This window comes from Bos indicus, chromosome 15 (genome assembly GCF_029378745.1).
Source record: "Bos indicus isolate NIAB-ARS_2022 breed Sahiwal x Tharparkar chromosome 15, NIAB-ARS_B.indTharparkar_mat_pri_1.0, whole genome shotgun sequence".
Taxonomy (NCBI): Eukaryota; Metazoa; Chordata; class Mammalia; order Artiodactyla; family Bovidae; genus Bos; species Bos indicus.
The window spans coordinates 82,601,637-82,616,029 of NC_091774.1; the positions used below are offsets into that span (position 1 = coordinate 82,601,637).

Sequence of the window (14,393 nt, forward strand, 5' to 3'; positions counted from 1 at the left end):
GATGGAGGAATAGAAGGACAAGCACTCATCTCCTACTGCAAGAGCACCAAAATTTCAACTAGCTTTTGAACACCATTGACAGGAGGACACTGAAACCCACCAAAAACAGGTTGCCCATGCTGAAGAAGCGGAAGTTGAATGGTTCTATGAAGACCTACAAGAGCTTCTAGAACTAACACCCAAAAAAAGATGTCCTTTTTATTATAGGGGACTGGAATGCAAAAGTAGGAAGTCAAGAGCTACCTGGAGTAATAGGCAAGTTTGGCCTTGGAGTACAGAATGAAGCAGGGCAAAGGCTAACAGAGTTTTGCCAAGGGAACACACTGGTCATAGCAAACACTTTCTTCCAACAACACAAGAGATGACTCTATACATGGACATCACCAGATGGTCAACACTGAAATCAGATAGATTATATTCTTTGCAGCCAAAGATGGAGAAGCTCTATACAGTCAACAAAAACAAGACCAGAAGCTGACTGTGGCTCTGATCATGAATTCCTTATTGCAAAATTCAGACTTAAACTTAAGAAAGTGGGGAAGACCAGTAGGCCATTTATGTATGTATGTTAGTCGCTCAGTCATGTCCGACTATTTGCGATCCCACGGACTGTAGCCCACCAGGCTTCTCTGTCCATGGAATTCTCCAGGCAAGAATACTGGAGTGGATTGCCATTCCCTTCTCCAGAGGAACTTCCCAACCCAGGAATCGAACCCTGGTTTCCTGCATGGCAGGCAGATTCTTTACCGTTTGAGCTACAGGGAAGTCTCTAGGCCATTCAGGTATGATCTAAATCAAATCCCTTATGATTGTACAGTGGAAGTGAGGAATAGATTCAAAAGATTATATCTGATAGAGTGCCTGAAGAACTATGGACTGTACAGGAGGCAGTGATCAAAATCATCCCCAAGAAAGAGAAATGCAAAAACCAAAATGGTCATCTGGGGTGGCCTTACAAACAGCTGAGAAAAGAAGAAGAGCAAAAGGCAAAAGAGAAAAGGAAAAATATACCCACCTGAATGCAGAGTTCCAAAGAATAGCAAGGAGAGACAAGAAAGCCTTCCTCAGTGATCAATGCAAAGAAACAGAGGAAAATAATAGAATGGGAAAGACTAGGTATCTCTTCAATAAAATTGGAGATACAAAGGAAACATTTCAAGCTAAGATGGGCACAATAAAGGACAGAAACAGTAAGTACCTAACAGAAGCAGAACAGATTAACAAAAGTTGGCAAGAGTACATAGAACTATGCAAAAAAGGTCTTCATGACCCATATAACCACAAAGGTGTGATCACTCATCTAGAGCCAGACATCTTGGAGTACAAAGTCAAGTGGGCCTTAGGAAGCATTACTATGAACAAAGCAAGTGGAAGTGATGGAATTCCAACTGAGTTATTTAATATCCTAAAGTATTATGCTGTGAAAGTGCTGCACTCAATATGACAGCAAATTTGGAAAACTCAGCATTGTCCATAGGACTGGAAAAGGTCAGTTTTCATTTCAATCCCCAAAAAGGCAATGCCAAAGAATGTATAACCTATCACACAATTGTACTCATTTCACATGCTAGCAAGGTAATGCTCAAAATCCTTCAAGCTAGGCTCTAACACTACGTGAACTGAGAACTTCCAGATGTAAAATCTGGATTTAGAAAAGGCAGAGGAACCAGAAATCAAATGGTCAACGTCTGTTGGATCATAGAAAAAGCAAGAGAATTCCAGAAAAACATCTACATCAGCTTCATTGACTATATTAAAGCCTTTGACTGTGTGGATCACAACAAACTTTGGAAAATTCTTCAGATCAGATCAGATCAGTCACTCAGTCGTGTCCGACTCTTTGCGACCCCATGAATCGCAGCACAACAGGCCTCCCTGTCCATCACCAACTCCCGGAGTTCATTCAGACTCATGTCCATCGAGTCAGTGATGCCATCCAGCCATCTCATCCTCTGTCGTCCCCTTCTCCTCTTGCCCCCAATCCCTCCCAGCATCAGAGTCTTTTCCAATGAGTCAACTCTTCACATGAGGTGGCCAAAGTACTGGAGTTTCAGCTTTAGCATCATTCCTTCCAAAGAAATCCCAGGGCTGAACTCCTTTAGAATGGACTGGTTGGATCTCCTTGCAGTCCAAGGGACTCTCAAGAGTCTTCTCCAACACCACAGTTCAAAAACATCAATTCCTCAGCACTCAGCCTTCTTCACAGTCCAACTCTCACAGCCATACATGACCACAGGAAAAACCATAGCCTTGACTAGATGGACCTTTGTTGGCAGAGTAATGTCTCTGCTTTTCAATATGTTATCTAGGTTGGTCATAACTATCCTTCCAAGGAGTAAGCGTCTTTTAATTTCATGGCTGCAGTCACCATCTGCAGTGACTTTGGAGCCCAGAAAAATAAAGTCTGACACTGTTTCCACTGTTTCCCCATGTATTTCCCATGAAGTGATGGGACCGGATGCCATGATCTTAGTTTTCTGAATGTTGAGCTTTAAGCCAACTTTTTCACTCTCCACTTTCACTTTCATCAAGAGGCTTTTGAGTTCCTCTTCACTTTCGGCCATAAGGCTGGTGTCATCTGCATATCTGAGGTGATTGATATTTCTTCCAGCAATCTTGATTCCAGCTTGTGCTTCCTCCAGTCCAGCATTTCTCATGATGTACTCTGCATAGAAGTTAAATAAACAGGGTGACAAGCTGGAATCAAGAGGAGAGTGAAAAAGTTGGCTTAAAGCTCAACATTCAGAAAAGAAGATCATGGCATCCAGTCCCATCACTTCATGGGAAATAGATGGGGAAACAGTGGAAACAGTGTCAGACTTTATTTTTCTGGGCTCCAAAATCACTGCAGATGGTGACCGCAGCCATGAAATTGAAAGACGCTTACTCCTTCGAAGGAAAGTTATGACCAACCTAGACAGCATATTGAAAAGCAGAGACATTACTTTGCCAACAAAGGTTCATCTAGTCAAGGCTATGGTTTTTCCTGTGGTCATGTATGGATGTGAGAGTTGGACTGTGAAGAAGGCTGAGTGCTGAGGAATTGATGCTTTTGAAGTGTGGTGTTGGAGAAGACTCTTGAGAGTCCCTTGGACTGCAAGGAGGTCCAACCAGTCCATTCTGAAGGAGATCAGCCCTGGGATTTCTTTGGAAGGAATGATGCTAGAGCTGAAACTCCAGTACTTTGGCCACCTCATGTGAAGAGTTGACTCATTGGAAAAGACTCTGATGCTGGGAGGGATTGGGGGCAGGAGGAGAAGGGGATGACAGAGGATGAGATGGCTGGATGGCATCACTGACTCGATGGACGTGAGTCTGAGTGAACTCTGGGAGTTGGTGATGGACAGGGAGGCCTCGCGTGCTGCGATTTATGGCGTCGCAAGGAGTCGGACACGACTGAGTGACTGATCTGATCCGATCCCATTTCATTCAGCTTATGGTTTCCAATTTCTCCATCTCTGTTTTTTGTTGTTCTTTCTCTAGCGTTTACCAAGTGTAGTAGAAAATCTTTCCTATACTACATATACATCTATATACATTCAGTTCAGTTCAGTTCAGTTCAGTCGCTCAGTCGTGTCCGACTCTTTGCGACCCCATGAATCGCAGCACGCCAGGCCTCCATTAAGCATGATATATATATTTTACAAAACATGAAGTTTTGCTGAGATAAATATTTGACATTTTTGGTTCTATTTGTTTGACTAGGTATGAATAGAATGTTAGATTTCTAATTTATATTCACTCAAAATTTTGATATAGTTTCATATATTCTGGCATCTAGTATTATTGCTAAAAATCTAGAAAGTTTATTATTTTGTGACATTTAAAAAATTTGAATGAGGCTTGAAACTTCTAATTCAATTCTGAAAATATAAATAGGTATTATGTTGTAAAAAAGCAACAGGAGATTAACATGTAATACAGTATTATTAAAGTATAGATTTTATTCAAATTTTACAAAATTTTATGCTAGTGTCTATTATTTATTTTCATACCTTATTCTAGATTCTACATTGCGTTTAGTTGCACTGAGTAGCTTCAGCTGCATGCAATGAACTTTGATAAATTCCCTTTTTATTCTTTTACTAATATTTTCTAATTTTCCTTGTCATGGTTTCTTAGATACACTCATGATATAAAAGTGGACATTTAATTTCTAATTACATGGGTTTTTTAAATTATCCTTGATATTAAATATTAATTTCTTATTTAAATGCTTTCTTCTCTGCAATCAACCTCTGTGTTTTTTCAGTCTTTTAACCTTTTTGAGGCTTTCAATGGCTAAGTCAAAGATCTCTCTCAGTAAATGTCCCATTGCATTTGAAAATATGTGGGTTATTTTCAAACTTCTTTAGATATTGATTTTGAACATGATTCCACAGTGAGAAGAGAACAGACTCTGTACGATTTCAATACCTTTAGACCATGAAACTTTCTCACCTTGTTATATATCCCTGGATATGTCCCACTGTCTCCTTGTTTACAGTCTGTGGGAACTTGAATGGAATTTGTACCCTGCTGCTGTGTGAAAATTGTATAAATCTTAATTATGTTGAATTGGTTTATAGTGATTTTCAGGTCTACTATATCCTTCTAATTTTGTGTCTATTCATTTAGTAATTTTTAATAGTTTGATGTTGAAACTCCAACTAAAAATCTTAGTTTATCTACTTAAAAAAATTACTTGTAATATATAGTGGCACAATAGGTAACTTTGTTCTGTACTTTCCAAGTCCCCTGTAAATGTGTCATCGTACTGTCATAATTTTAAAAATAAAAACAATTTTTAAAGAGTTAATGATTAGGATCTGTGCAGCCACAGAAACAGAACAGCTGTTGACTTAGAAACTGTTAACAGTTTAGACTACAGCCTGGCCACGTAGCCGAATCAGGGAAGTGACATATAGATAAAGGCCTGATGCACATTCCCAAGCCGTCTTTACAGGAAGCAGACCCCCTCCAGATGAGCACTTCTGACCGCAAGAACATAGACCCCAGACTGGTCAAAACCAGAAGGTTGATTTTGCTTGTAACTTCACCTGATGGCAACCAGAGAACTGCGCACAAGGCAATCGTGCTCTCTGCAGCCCTCCTGCTCACACTGCCTTAGAACCCCTTCCCTGAAAACCATTGAGGAGTCGAGTTGTTTGAGCTCGAGCTGCCCATCTGACCCTGGACACACTGCTCCCCTCACCCCATATAAGGAACCAGCTCCCCACCCTCAGCAAGCAAGCAAGGGAAAGCGTTGCTGGTTTTCACCCCCACCTGCTGCAGCAGGGCGTCAGTGAAGCTCTGCCTGAATTTCTTGTCGGGCTTCTAATCAATGTCTGTCGCTTGGAGAAGGCCAAGCACCCTGGTCAGTATCAAAGTCACGAGTCAAGGAATGCCCAGAGCCACCAGGAGAAGAAGCAAGGATGGATTCTCTCCTAGGGGCTTTGAAGGGAACATAGGTTTGCCAGCTCCTGGACTTGGGATCCTGGCCTCCACAACCAGAAGGATAACTTTCTGCTGTTTGAATCCATCCCAGTCCGTCGTGTCTTCTTGTGACCGTCTTAAGAGACTAATGCGCTGGCTGCTTCAGTGGTAACAGATATGACGTTTTTGGTTCTGTTTTGTTTTATCCTGCCATGTGGCTTGTGGGTGCGATCTTAGCTACTTCTCAGACCAGAGGGACTAAACCTCGGCAGGCAGTGGAAGTGCAGAGTCCTAACTGCTGGACCGCCAGGGATTCCCCAGAGCAGACTCTGTCAGACTTACCTGGGTTTGTGTTTACCACCATCGCCTGACACATTTTTTGCCTCCAGCAGAGAAGCAGCCAATTTCTTTCCGGGCTCAGAGGCCATATAGAGAAAGCACTGTGTCTGCTTGACCTTGCCTGATTTAGTAGCTGCAAGATTTTTTATCACGTCATCCAGGCTGGACTGTGAACCTAGATGGAGGAAATGCAGAATCATATGACATATCATTGTTCATTTAAACGTCAGGAAAAAGCTGTCCGCTGACTGCAAGGTTTGTGGGTTTCGAATGATTAAAGTTTGTGGGTTTCCATCATGAAAAGACCTCTATGGGATAATAGTAAGTCACTCTCACATTTAAAAGAAATTCATTTGCAAAGTTGAAATAGGGACACAGACATAGAGAACAAACATGCAAACTCCAAAGGGTCAAAGTGGAGGATGGGATTAACTGGGAGATTGGGGTTGCCGTATATGCAGTACTATGTATAAAATAGATGACTAATGAGAGCCTACCATAGAGCACAGGAAAGTACTCGGTGCTCTGTGGTGATCTAAACAGAAAGGAAATCCAAAAAAAGGGGGTGATACGTGTGTATACATACGGCCCAGAAACTGACGTAGCAGTATAAAGCAACTAAACTCCAATTACAAAAATTAAAACTGGGATAACACTACAATTCCTGAACACATCAGAGTACAGGTATGCTCATCAAAGGAGATGAGGTGAAGATAATAACCAGCATTTATTGAATTTATTTAACAATTCTATGCTGTAGGTTGTTGCTATAATGGTCCCAGTTTTTTCTTCTTCGCTTTCTGGACTGTTTTCTGCTGACCTGACTTCTGGGATTGGCTGTGAAACTTGTTTGGGCCAATGGAGCAATGGCAAAGGCGACTGAATAAGAAGCTTGAAAAGTGACTATGTGTGAAGTTTGCCTTTTCTCTCTGCTCTTAAGAACCTTGGGTGACTTCTGTATATCACCCAAGCCACTTCACTGGCACAGCCAGTAGCCAGTACAGACGAAGCCAGCGTTAACAGCCGGCCTCCAGATTGTGGCTAACTTAGTCCTGCCAGTTCATGGACAACCCCCAGCTGACTGCAGTCACATGGGGTGAACCCAGGAGAGACCAGTGGAAGAATCACCCAGCTGAGTCTCGTACAAACTGCTGACCCACAACATGTGAGCTAATGAGCGATTGTGTTTTGCAGTCACTACTTTGGGGTGGTTTCAAAACCTGACTGATAAAACCAGGCATAGGGCCATTTCTTATGCAAGATCTCACTTAATCTTTAAATAGCCCTATGTTTGGGGGACTACAATAATTGCTATTTTTACTCATCAGAAGACTGATCCACAGAGCTGTTGTTCCTTGTCTTAGACCACACAACTACTAACAGGCCTAACAAGCTCACAACTTCAGCTAATCTGACTCCAGAGAACACATTTTTTTTTTTTTTTTGGCTACATTGTAAGGCTTGTGGGATCTTAATTCCCTCACCAGGGATCGAACCTGGGTCCCTGGCAGTGAGAGCACAAAGTCCTAACCACTGAATGTCAGGGAATTCCCAAACATATTTGTAGTCACTAAATTCCTCCTCTGTAAGTATGATATATTGACACACCATGGAGGTGAGGCAGAACGGAAGCTCTGCTCCCATATCATCGATCCTGGAATAAACCATGAATTTTTGTTGTTGTTCAGTTGCTAAGTCGTGTCTGACTCTTTACGACCTGTGGACTGTAGCACGCCAGGCTCCTCTGTCCTCCACTATCTCCCAGAGTTTGATCAAATCCATGTCCATTGAGTTGGTGGTGCTTTCTAACCATCTCATCCTCTGCCACTGTCTTCTCCCTTTGCCTTCAGTCTTTCCCAGCATCAGGTCTTAATTCCAATGAGTTGAATCAGGTAGCTGTGAATTTTTAACTATTAAGAAATTCTATTGCTCGTGATTCCCCGTGTAAACCCCATACACAACAGTCTTTAAGTTCTAATTCACTACTGTTGGAGGAGGTCATCAAGAAGACATGTGGCCCTTGACTCCGGAGGCAACTGGAGGCTCCCCCTCCCTCCACTGTCCTTGGAACAGGCCTTCCACTTGCCTTCCAGAAACTGCTCCAAGGACACAGCCTTGAGATAGAAACGTGGTGTTCACATATCTGGACTGGGCACATGATTAAACCCAGATAAGGCCACTATATACGTTTTTAAGATTTTTGCAGGCAGATGAGGGGATTCCCTCGTCCTGCAGTCTCCCAGGACAAGCCTGGAGGTAAGTTCTCCTGCTTATTAACTTGCCACCCGCCAGTCTGGAGTGTCTGGGATTGCAATAAAGATGTAGAAGGCGTGTGTGTGCGTGAGTGTGTGAGAGGGAGTGTGTGAGTGTTAGTCACTCAGTCATGTCAGACTCTTGCAACCCCATGGACTGTAGCCCACCAGACTCCTCTGTCCCTGAAATTGTCCAGGAAGAACACTGGAGTGGGTTGCCATTCCCTTCTCCAGGGGATCTTCCTGATGCAGTGATCAAACCCAGGTCTCCTGCATTGCAGGCAGATTCTTTACCTTCTGAACCACCCAAGAAGCCTGCTATGGAGGATACAGGGGTGTCACTCCAGAGGTAAAGGGACCCTACATATCCGACACAGGAGAGTCCAGCAGCCTGCCCACATCCTGGCCCCTTACTTTGAATCTGCAGATGTTGCTTCCAGTTGATGACTTCTGGCGAGCCAAGGAATTCCTGACATTTCTTAGGGTCCTTGGAGTAGACTTGATAAGTATTGGTGTAGTGATCAAGGTCATCTGTCATCTCCTGTTTGGGTCAGGAAAGTAGAATCCACCAAAATGCATCTACTTAGTGAATGCCATACTAGTTCTCAGTGTTCCGTTATATTATGATATTTTAAAAATACTAAAATATTAGCATTTTTTGTTGTATTGATTTTATTGAAGGATTATTTACATTATGAGATCAAGTCAAGAACTCCCTTATTCAATTAATAATTAAAAATGTCTTGAACACAACTACTTCCAACTCAGTTATTGCTCTAAATTTTCAAACCTAACAAAAATAATCTATTTAAAATTACTTTCCACCCCTCCACGAAACACATGAAGAAGCTTGCAAAGGGACTGAGAGCTGAATCTTGCTGTTTCCTGCTGCTCTTGAGAACCCTGAGGCTTCTGTGTGTGCCCAGTCCACTTCCATAAGTGTGGTCAATAAACAGCGAAAACCAAGCCAGCAGCCATGGCCAGACTTGGGACTGCGACTTACCCAGTTCTACCAGCTCAGTAAAATGACAATTGAGAAGCTAAATATTTGGCCAAAAGAATACACCCCACTTTAGGGCAAAGATGTTTAGATTATGTGGGCTATGAACATGCCTTTATTGAAACAGAGACAGGCAACAGGTCAGACGATTCTTCTATACATTGTGAAACCAAGAAAAAGATGATGAAATCGATTTGCTTTCTTTAAAAAATACTCAAGGGCTTCTCTGGTGGTCCAGTTAAGACTCCATGCTTCTGCTGCAGGAGGCATGGGTTGGACTGGGGGGCATGTGTTCCATCCCTGGTTGGGGAACTAAGATCCCACATGCTGCACAGAATGGCCAAAAAACAAAAATCATGCTGTTGTAAAACCAACAAAAATCCCATCGGCAAACAAGCGTACTCATTTAAGTGTACCTAGTGAAATTATTAAAACGGACACAGGAGGATAAAGGAATAGATAAGAGGAGAAACTTCCTTTACCTAGTGAAGAATCGGAAAGCCTTTCCCCCTATAACTGGAAAATACGACACACAACTGCACTTGCAATTCAGCAAGGGTTACTTCTGATCAAACTGTATTTTTAAGAGTAACGCCACCAAAAATGTCCGTATAGGAGACCCCAGCCTCTGTCCCTCACAAAGATCAATAATTAGATCAATAATTAGGTCAATTTTGCCTACTACCCACACACATAGAAAAAGCTACGAGAGAGCCCTGGAGTCCTGCAACACAGGAGAATTAAAAAAAAAAAATTGAGACTAGCTGCCCCCAAAGAGAAGAAAGACAGTCCCATTTCGCCTGCATCATCCCATTCACCAAGCCAGCATTGCCCAGTGCCAAGAGGGAACTCCCCAGCTAGAAAGAGCTCTCTCTCACCAAGAGAGGAAGTACAGGATGAAGGGGCAGCTTCCTCAGCCTTCTAGAGCACCACACCAAGGTCCCACTCCAGTTTCATCCCACCCAGACTGGCAAAACTGAGATAAATAGAGGTGGTTAGAAATGAGAAAGAAGTGCAGGGGCCACCAGTAGCAGCCATGTAATGGGGGTGATGCACAGTTCACCCTGACCTGCTCTGCAGGAAAAGCCAGCAGTTTTTGCCCCTGCAGAATTCAACAATCAGCATCGGACCACCTGCAGACATCAACAAATTTTGCCCCACCAGTATTCACATACTCTGTCAGCCACCCAAGACCCTCCTCCCACCCTCCCCGACCGGCTCCTACCGGAACCAGGTCACCGAACCCACAGTCAGCTCTGCAGCTGCATGAATACAAGCTAACATCCACCACCCAGCACACGTTGGGGGCTGGCCCCTCCAGCTGTGTACTTGCGTGCCACTCAACAGGTGACTGTCACTGGCCTCCACTGCCATTCGCACAGTGAGAAACAGACTGTGCAGTCATGAGAGAGCCCATTCATAGCTAGGGTCCCCACAGCTGTCTGTGGGCCTGGATCGGGCCTGCACCCCTGCACTGACCTGCAGCTGACCCCCCCAGCTGCCTGCCTGCATGCCCCCATCCCCAATTGCTGTGCCCTCATGGCAAGACCCAGTAGACACTGTATTGAGTGCCAGTGAGGCCCCCCACGGCTGCCAGTGCACCTGCAGTTGGTCCTGGCCCTGCTGCCTGCCAGGGCCCCCACTATCACGTGCCTGTTTGCAAACGGCCCAGCCACTACCCAAGAGTCTGCCGCTGGCCCCCACAGCTGTGTCTGAACACACCACCGATGGCAGCCACTACCACACCTGCCCTGGCCCATAGCCACTGGACTTGGAGGCATCATTGAGGACCCCAAAGGCCCTGAAGCCACTGTTGACCCCCCTGAAATGCTTACCAAGGATCACACAGTTGTCAGTGTGGATCCCAGTAGCCTGAGTGGAAAAGCCATCACCCCCTAGCCCTGAAGACCAGTGCCACCACAAGCCCCTGCACTCAGTGCCCTGCACCGCTAGACCTGGGGCCACAGCACGTGCTAGAGAGCCCCAGAAAGGCACTCAGTCATGTCTGACTCTTTGTGACTCCACGGACTACAGCCAAATCTCTTCTGTCCATGAGATTTCCAAGGCAAGAATACTGGACTGGGTAGCCATTCCCTTCTCCAGGGGATGGAACTCGAGTCTCCTGCATTGCAGGCAGATTCTTTACTATCTGAGCCACCAGGGAAGCTCCTACCCATGAGAAAATTTTCCCTTACCAAAGTCAGTCCATAAAGTATGGAAGGTTGTTTCTTCAAAAGTTCAGGCACCTATGCAAGGATATAGGGCTCATAAAGAACCCGATGTGAAGAACCGACTCCTTGGAAAAAACCCTGATGCTGGGAAAGATTGGAGGCGGGAGGAGAAGTGGACAGCAGAGCATGAGACGATTGGATGGCATCACCGACTTGATGGACATGAATTTGAGCAAGCTCCAGGAGTTGGTGATGGACAGGGAGGCCTGGTGTGCTGCAGTCCATGGGGTCACAAAGAGTTGGACACAACTGAACAACTGAACTGAAAAAATCAGCGAAATATGAAACCACCAAAAGAATACAGTAAACCCCAGCTCCAAAGCAATGATACCCAGGAATTTCCTAACAAAGAATTCAAAATAATTTTTCAAAAGATGCTCAGAGAGCTGTAAGAGAACACAGAAAAATAATTTAACAGCATCAGGACAACAATACAAGAACAAAATGAGACGTTCAGAGATGGAAAACATAAAAAAGAACCAAAGAAAACTTTTGAAAGTGAAGAATAGTAGGAGTACACAGAAGAATTCAGTAGAGCGCTTCGACAGCAATGTAAACCAAACTGAGGAAAGAATCAGAGCTCAGAGTTAGACCAAGTGAAATTATCTAAGTAGAAGAGCAAAAAGAAAAAGAATAAAAGACAGTGAGGAAAGCCTGTGTGACCTATGAAAGTGAAGTGAAAGTCATTCACTCGTGTTTGACTCTGCCACCCCATGGACTATACAGTTCAAGGAATTCTCCAGGCCAGACTACTGAAGTGAGTAGCCATTGCCTTCTCCAGGGGATCTTCCCAACCCAGGGATTGAACCCAGGTCTCCTGCATTGCAGGTGGACCCTTTACCAGCTGAGCCACCAGGGAAGCCCATATGCCTTGAATACACCGAAATTAATTTCATGAAACTCCTTATCTATAGGATACCTCAAAAGAACCAATTTGTGAATTTATTAATTTCCAGAAGTAGAAGAGACGGAAAAAGGGAAGAAAGTTTGTTTAAAGAAATAATGGCTGAGAACTTCCGAATTCTTGGAAGAAATTTGGATATACAAGTTTGAGAAGCTAATAGGTCACCAAACAACTTAAAGAGGAACTCACTTAGATACATTAGAATAATATTGTTGAAAATCCCTTAAGGCGGCTATCAGTCGATGTCTCAGAGACCTTGCAAGCCAGAAGAAAATAGGGCAATATATTTAAAGTGTGGAAAGAAATAAACTGTCAACCAAAACTACTTTACCTGTCAAATTTGTTCTTCAGAGACAAGACAGACTTTCACTAACAAATAAAAACTGAAGAAATTCATCACCCAAAGTCTTGCCTTATAAGAAATGTCAAAATGGGAACAGTTCTCAGAACAGTTCCAAATAATCCTCTTAAAATAGGCAGAGGAATTGAATAGACATTTTTCCAAAGAAGATATACAAATGGCCAGCACATACATGAAAAAGTGCTCTATATCATGAATTAGCAGGTAAATGCAAATCAAGACCACATACACAGCAGAACGGTTATCATCAAAAAGACAAGAGATAACAAACATTGGGGCGGGGGGCAGTGGTTTGGAGAAAAAGCAACCCTCGTGCACTGTTGGTGGGAATGTAAACTGGTATAACCACTATAGAAATGGTATGGTGGTCTCCCCCCAAATTTAAAACAGAACTGTCCTAGGAATTGGGAATCCCATTCTGGGTGTGCATCCAAAGGAAATGAAAACAGGACCTGGAGGAGACACGTGTGCTCCGTGCTCAATGCAATGTTATTCCCAATAGCCACGACATGGAGACAACGAATGAACGGACAGGGAACATGTGGCATGTCTAGCAGTGGAACATCAGTCAGCCTGGAGAAGGAGCAAATCCTGCCATTTGTGATGCGTGGGTAGACCCTGTGTGCATTGTGCTACGTGAAATGGGCAGACAGAGGAAGGCATGATGGCTTCCGTGCGTGGATTTTAAAACACTTGATCACAGAAACAGAGGTTCCTAGAGGCTGGGGATGCCCAGGAACGGGCAGTGGGGAAATGTTGGTCAAAGGGCACAAACTTCCAGTTATAAGACAAATAAGTTCTGAGGATAAAAGGCAGAGAACGAGGACCATAGTTCAGATCAGATCAGTTGCTCAGTCGTGTCCAACTCTTTGCGACCCCATGAATCGCAGCACGCCAGGCCTCCGTGTCCATCACCAACTCCCGGAGTTCACTCAGACTCACGTCCATCGAGTCAGTGATGCCATCCAGCCATCTCATCCTCTGTCGTCCCGTTCTCCTCCTGCCCCCAATCCCTCCCAGCATCAGAGTCTTTTCCAATGAGTCAACTCTTTGCATGAGGTGGCCAAAGTACTGGAGTTTCAGCTTTAGCATCATTCCTTCCAAAGAAATCCCAGGGCTGATCTCCTTCAGAATGGACTGGTTGGATCTCCTTGCAGTCCAAGGGACTCTCAAGAGTCTTCTCCAACACCACAGTTCAAAAGCATCAATTCTTCGGCGCTCAGCCTTCTTCACAGTCCAACTCTCACATCCATACATGACCACAGGAAAAACCATAGCCTTAACTAGATGAACCTTTGTTGGCTAAGTAATGTCTCTGCTTTTGAATATGTTATCTAGCTTGGTCATAACTTTCCTTCCAAGGAGTAAGCGCCTTTTAATTTCATGGCTGCAGTCACCATCTGCAGTGATTTTGGAGCCCAGAAAAATAAAGTCGGACACTGTTTCCACTGTTTCCCCACCCATTTCCCATGAAGTGATGGGACCAGATGCCATGATCTTCGTTTTCTGAATGTTGAGCTTTAAGCCAACTTGTTCACTCTCCACTTTCACTTTCATCAAGAGGCTTTTGAGTTCCTCTTCACTTTCTGCCATAAGGGTGGTGTCATCTGCATATCTGAGGTGATTGATATTTCTCCTGGCAATCTTGATTCCAGCTTGAGTTTCTTCCAGTCCAGCGTTTCTCATGATGTACTCTGCATAGAAGTTAAATAAGCAGGGTGACAATATACAGGCTTGAAGAACTCCTTTTCCTATTTGGAACCAGTCTGTTGTTCCATGGCCAGTTCTAACTGTTGCTTCCTGACCTGCATACAAATTTCTCAAGAGACAGATCAGGTGGTCTGGTATTCCCATCTCTTTCAGAATTTTCCACAGTTTATTGTGATCCACA

At 43.9% G+C, this 14,393-nt stretch overlaps 1 protein-coding gene across 5 annotated transcripts in view; it reads right to left on the reverse strand.

Annotated features, from left to right (window-relative positions):
• The window catches only part of LOC109569864 (glycine N-acyltransferase-like), a 39,372-nt gene that overhangs the window by 4,720 nt on the left and 20,259 nt on the right, over positions 1 to 14,393 (reverse strand). For 4 of the 5 annotated variants that reach the window (XM_070804320.1, XM_070804321.1, XM_070804322.1 and 1 more), the window contains 2 exons: positions 8,421 to 8,547; positions 5,758 to 5,929 (listed from right to left, as the gene is read on the reverse strand). In XM_070804320.1, coding sequence (XP_070660421.1) covers positions 5,758 to 5,929; positions 8,421 to 8,547 — 299 coding nt within the window. Of the gene's footprint in view, positions 1 to 1,735; positions 2,666 to 5,757; positions 5,930 to 8,420; positions 8,548 to 14,393 lie in introns of those variants that run through there. The other variant, XM_070804323.1, reaches the window with a different exon arrangement.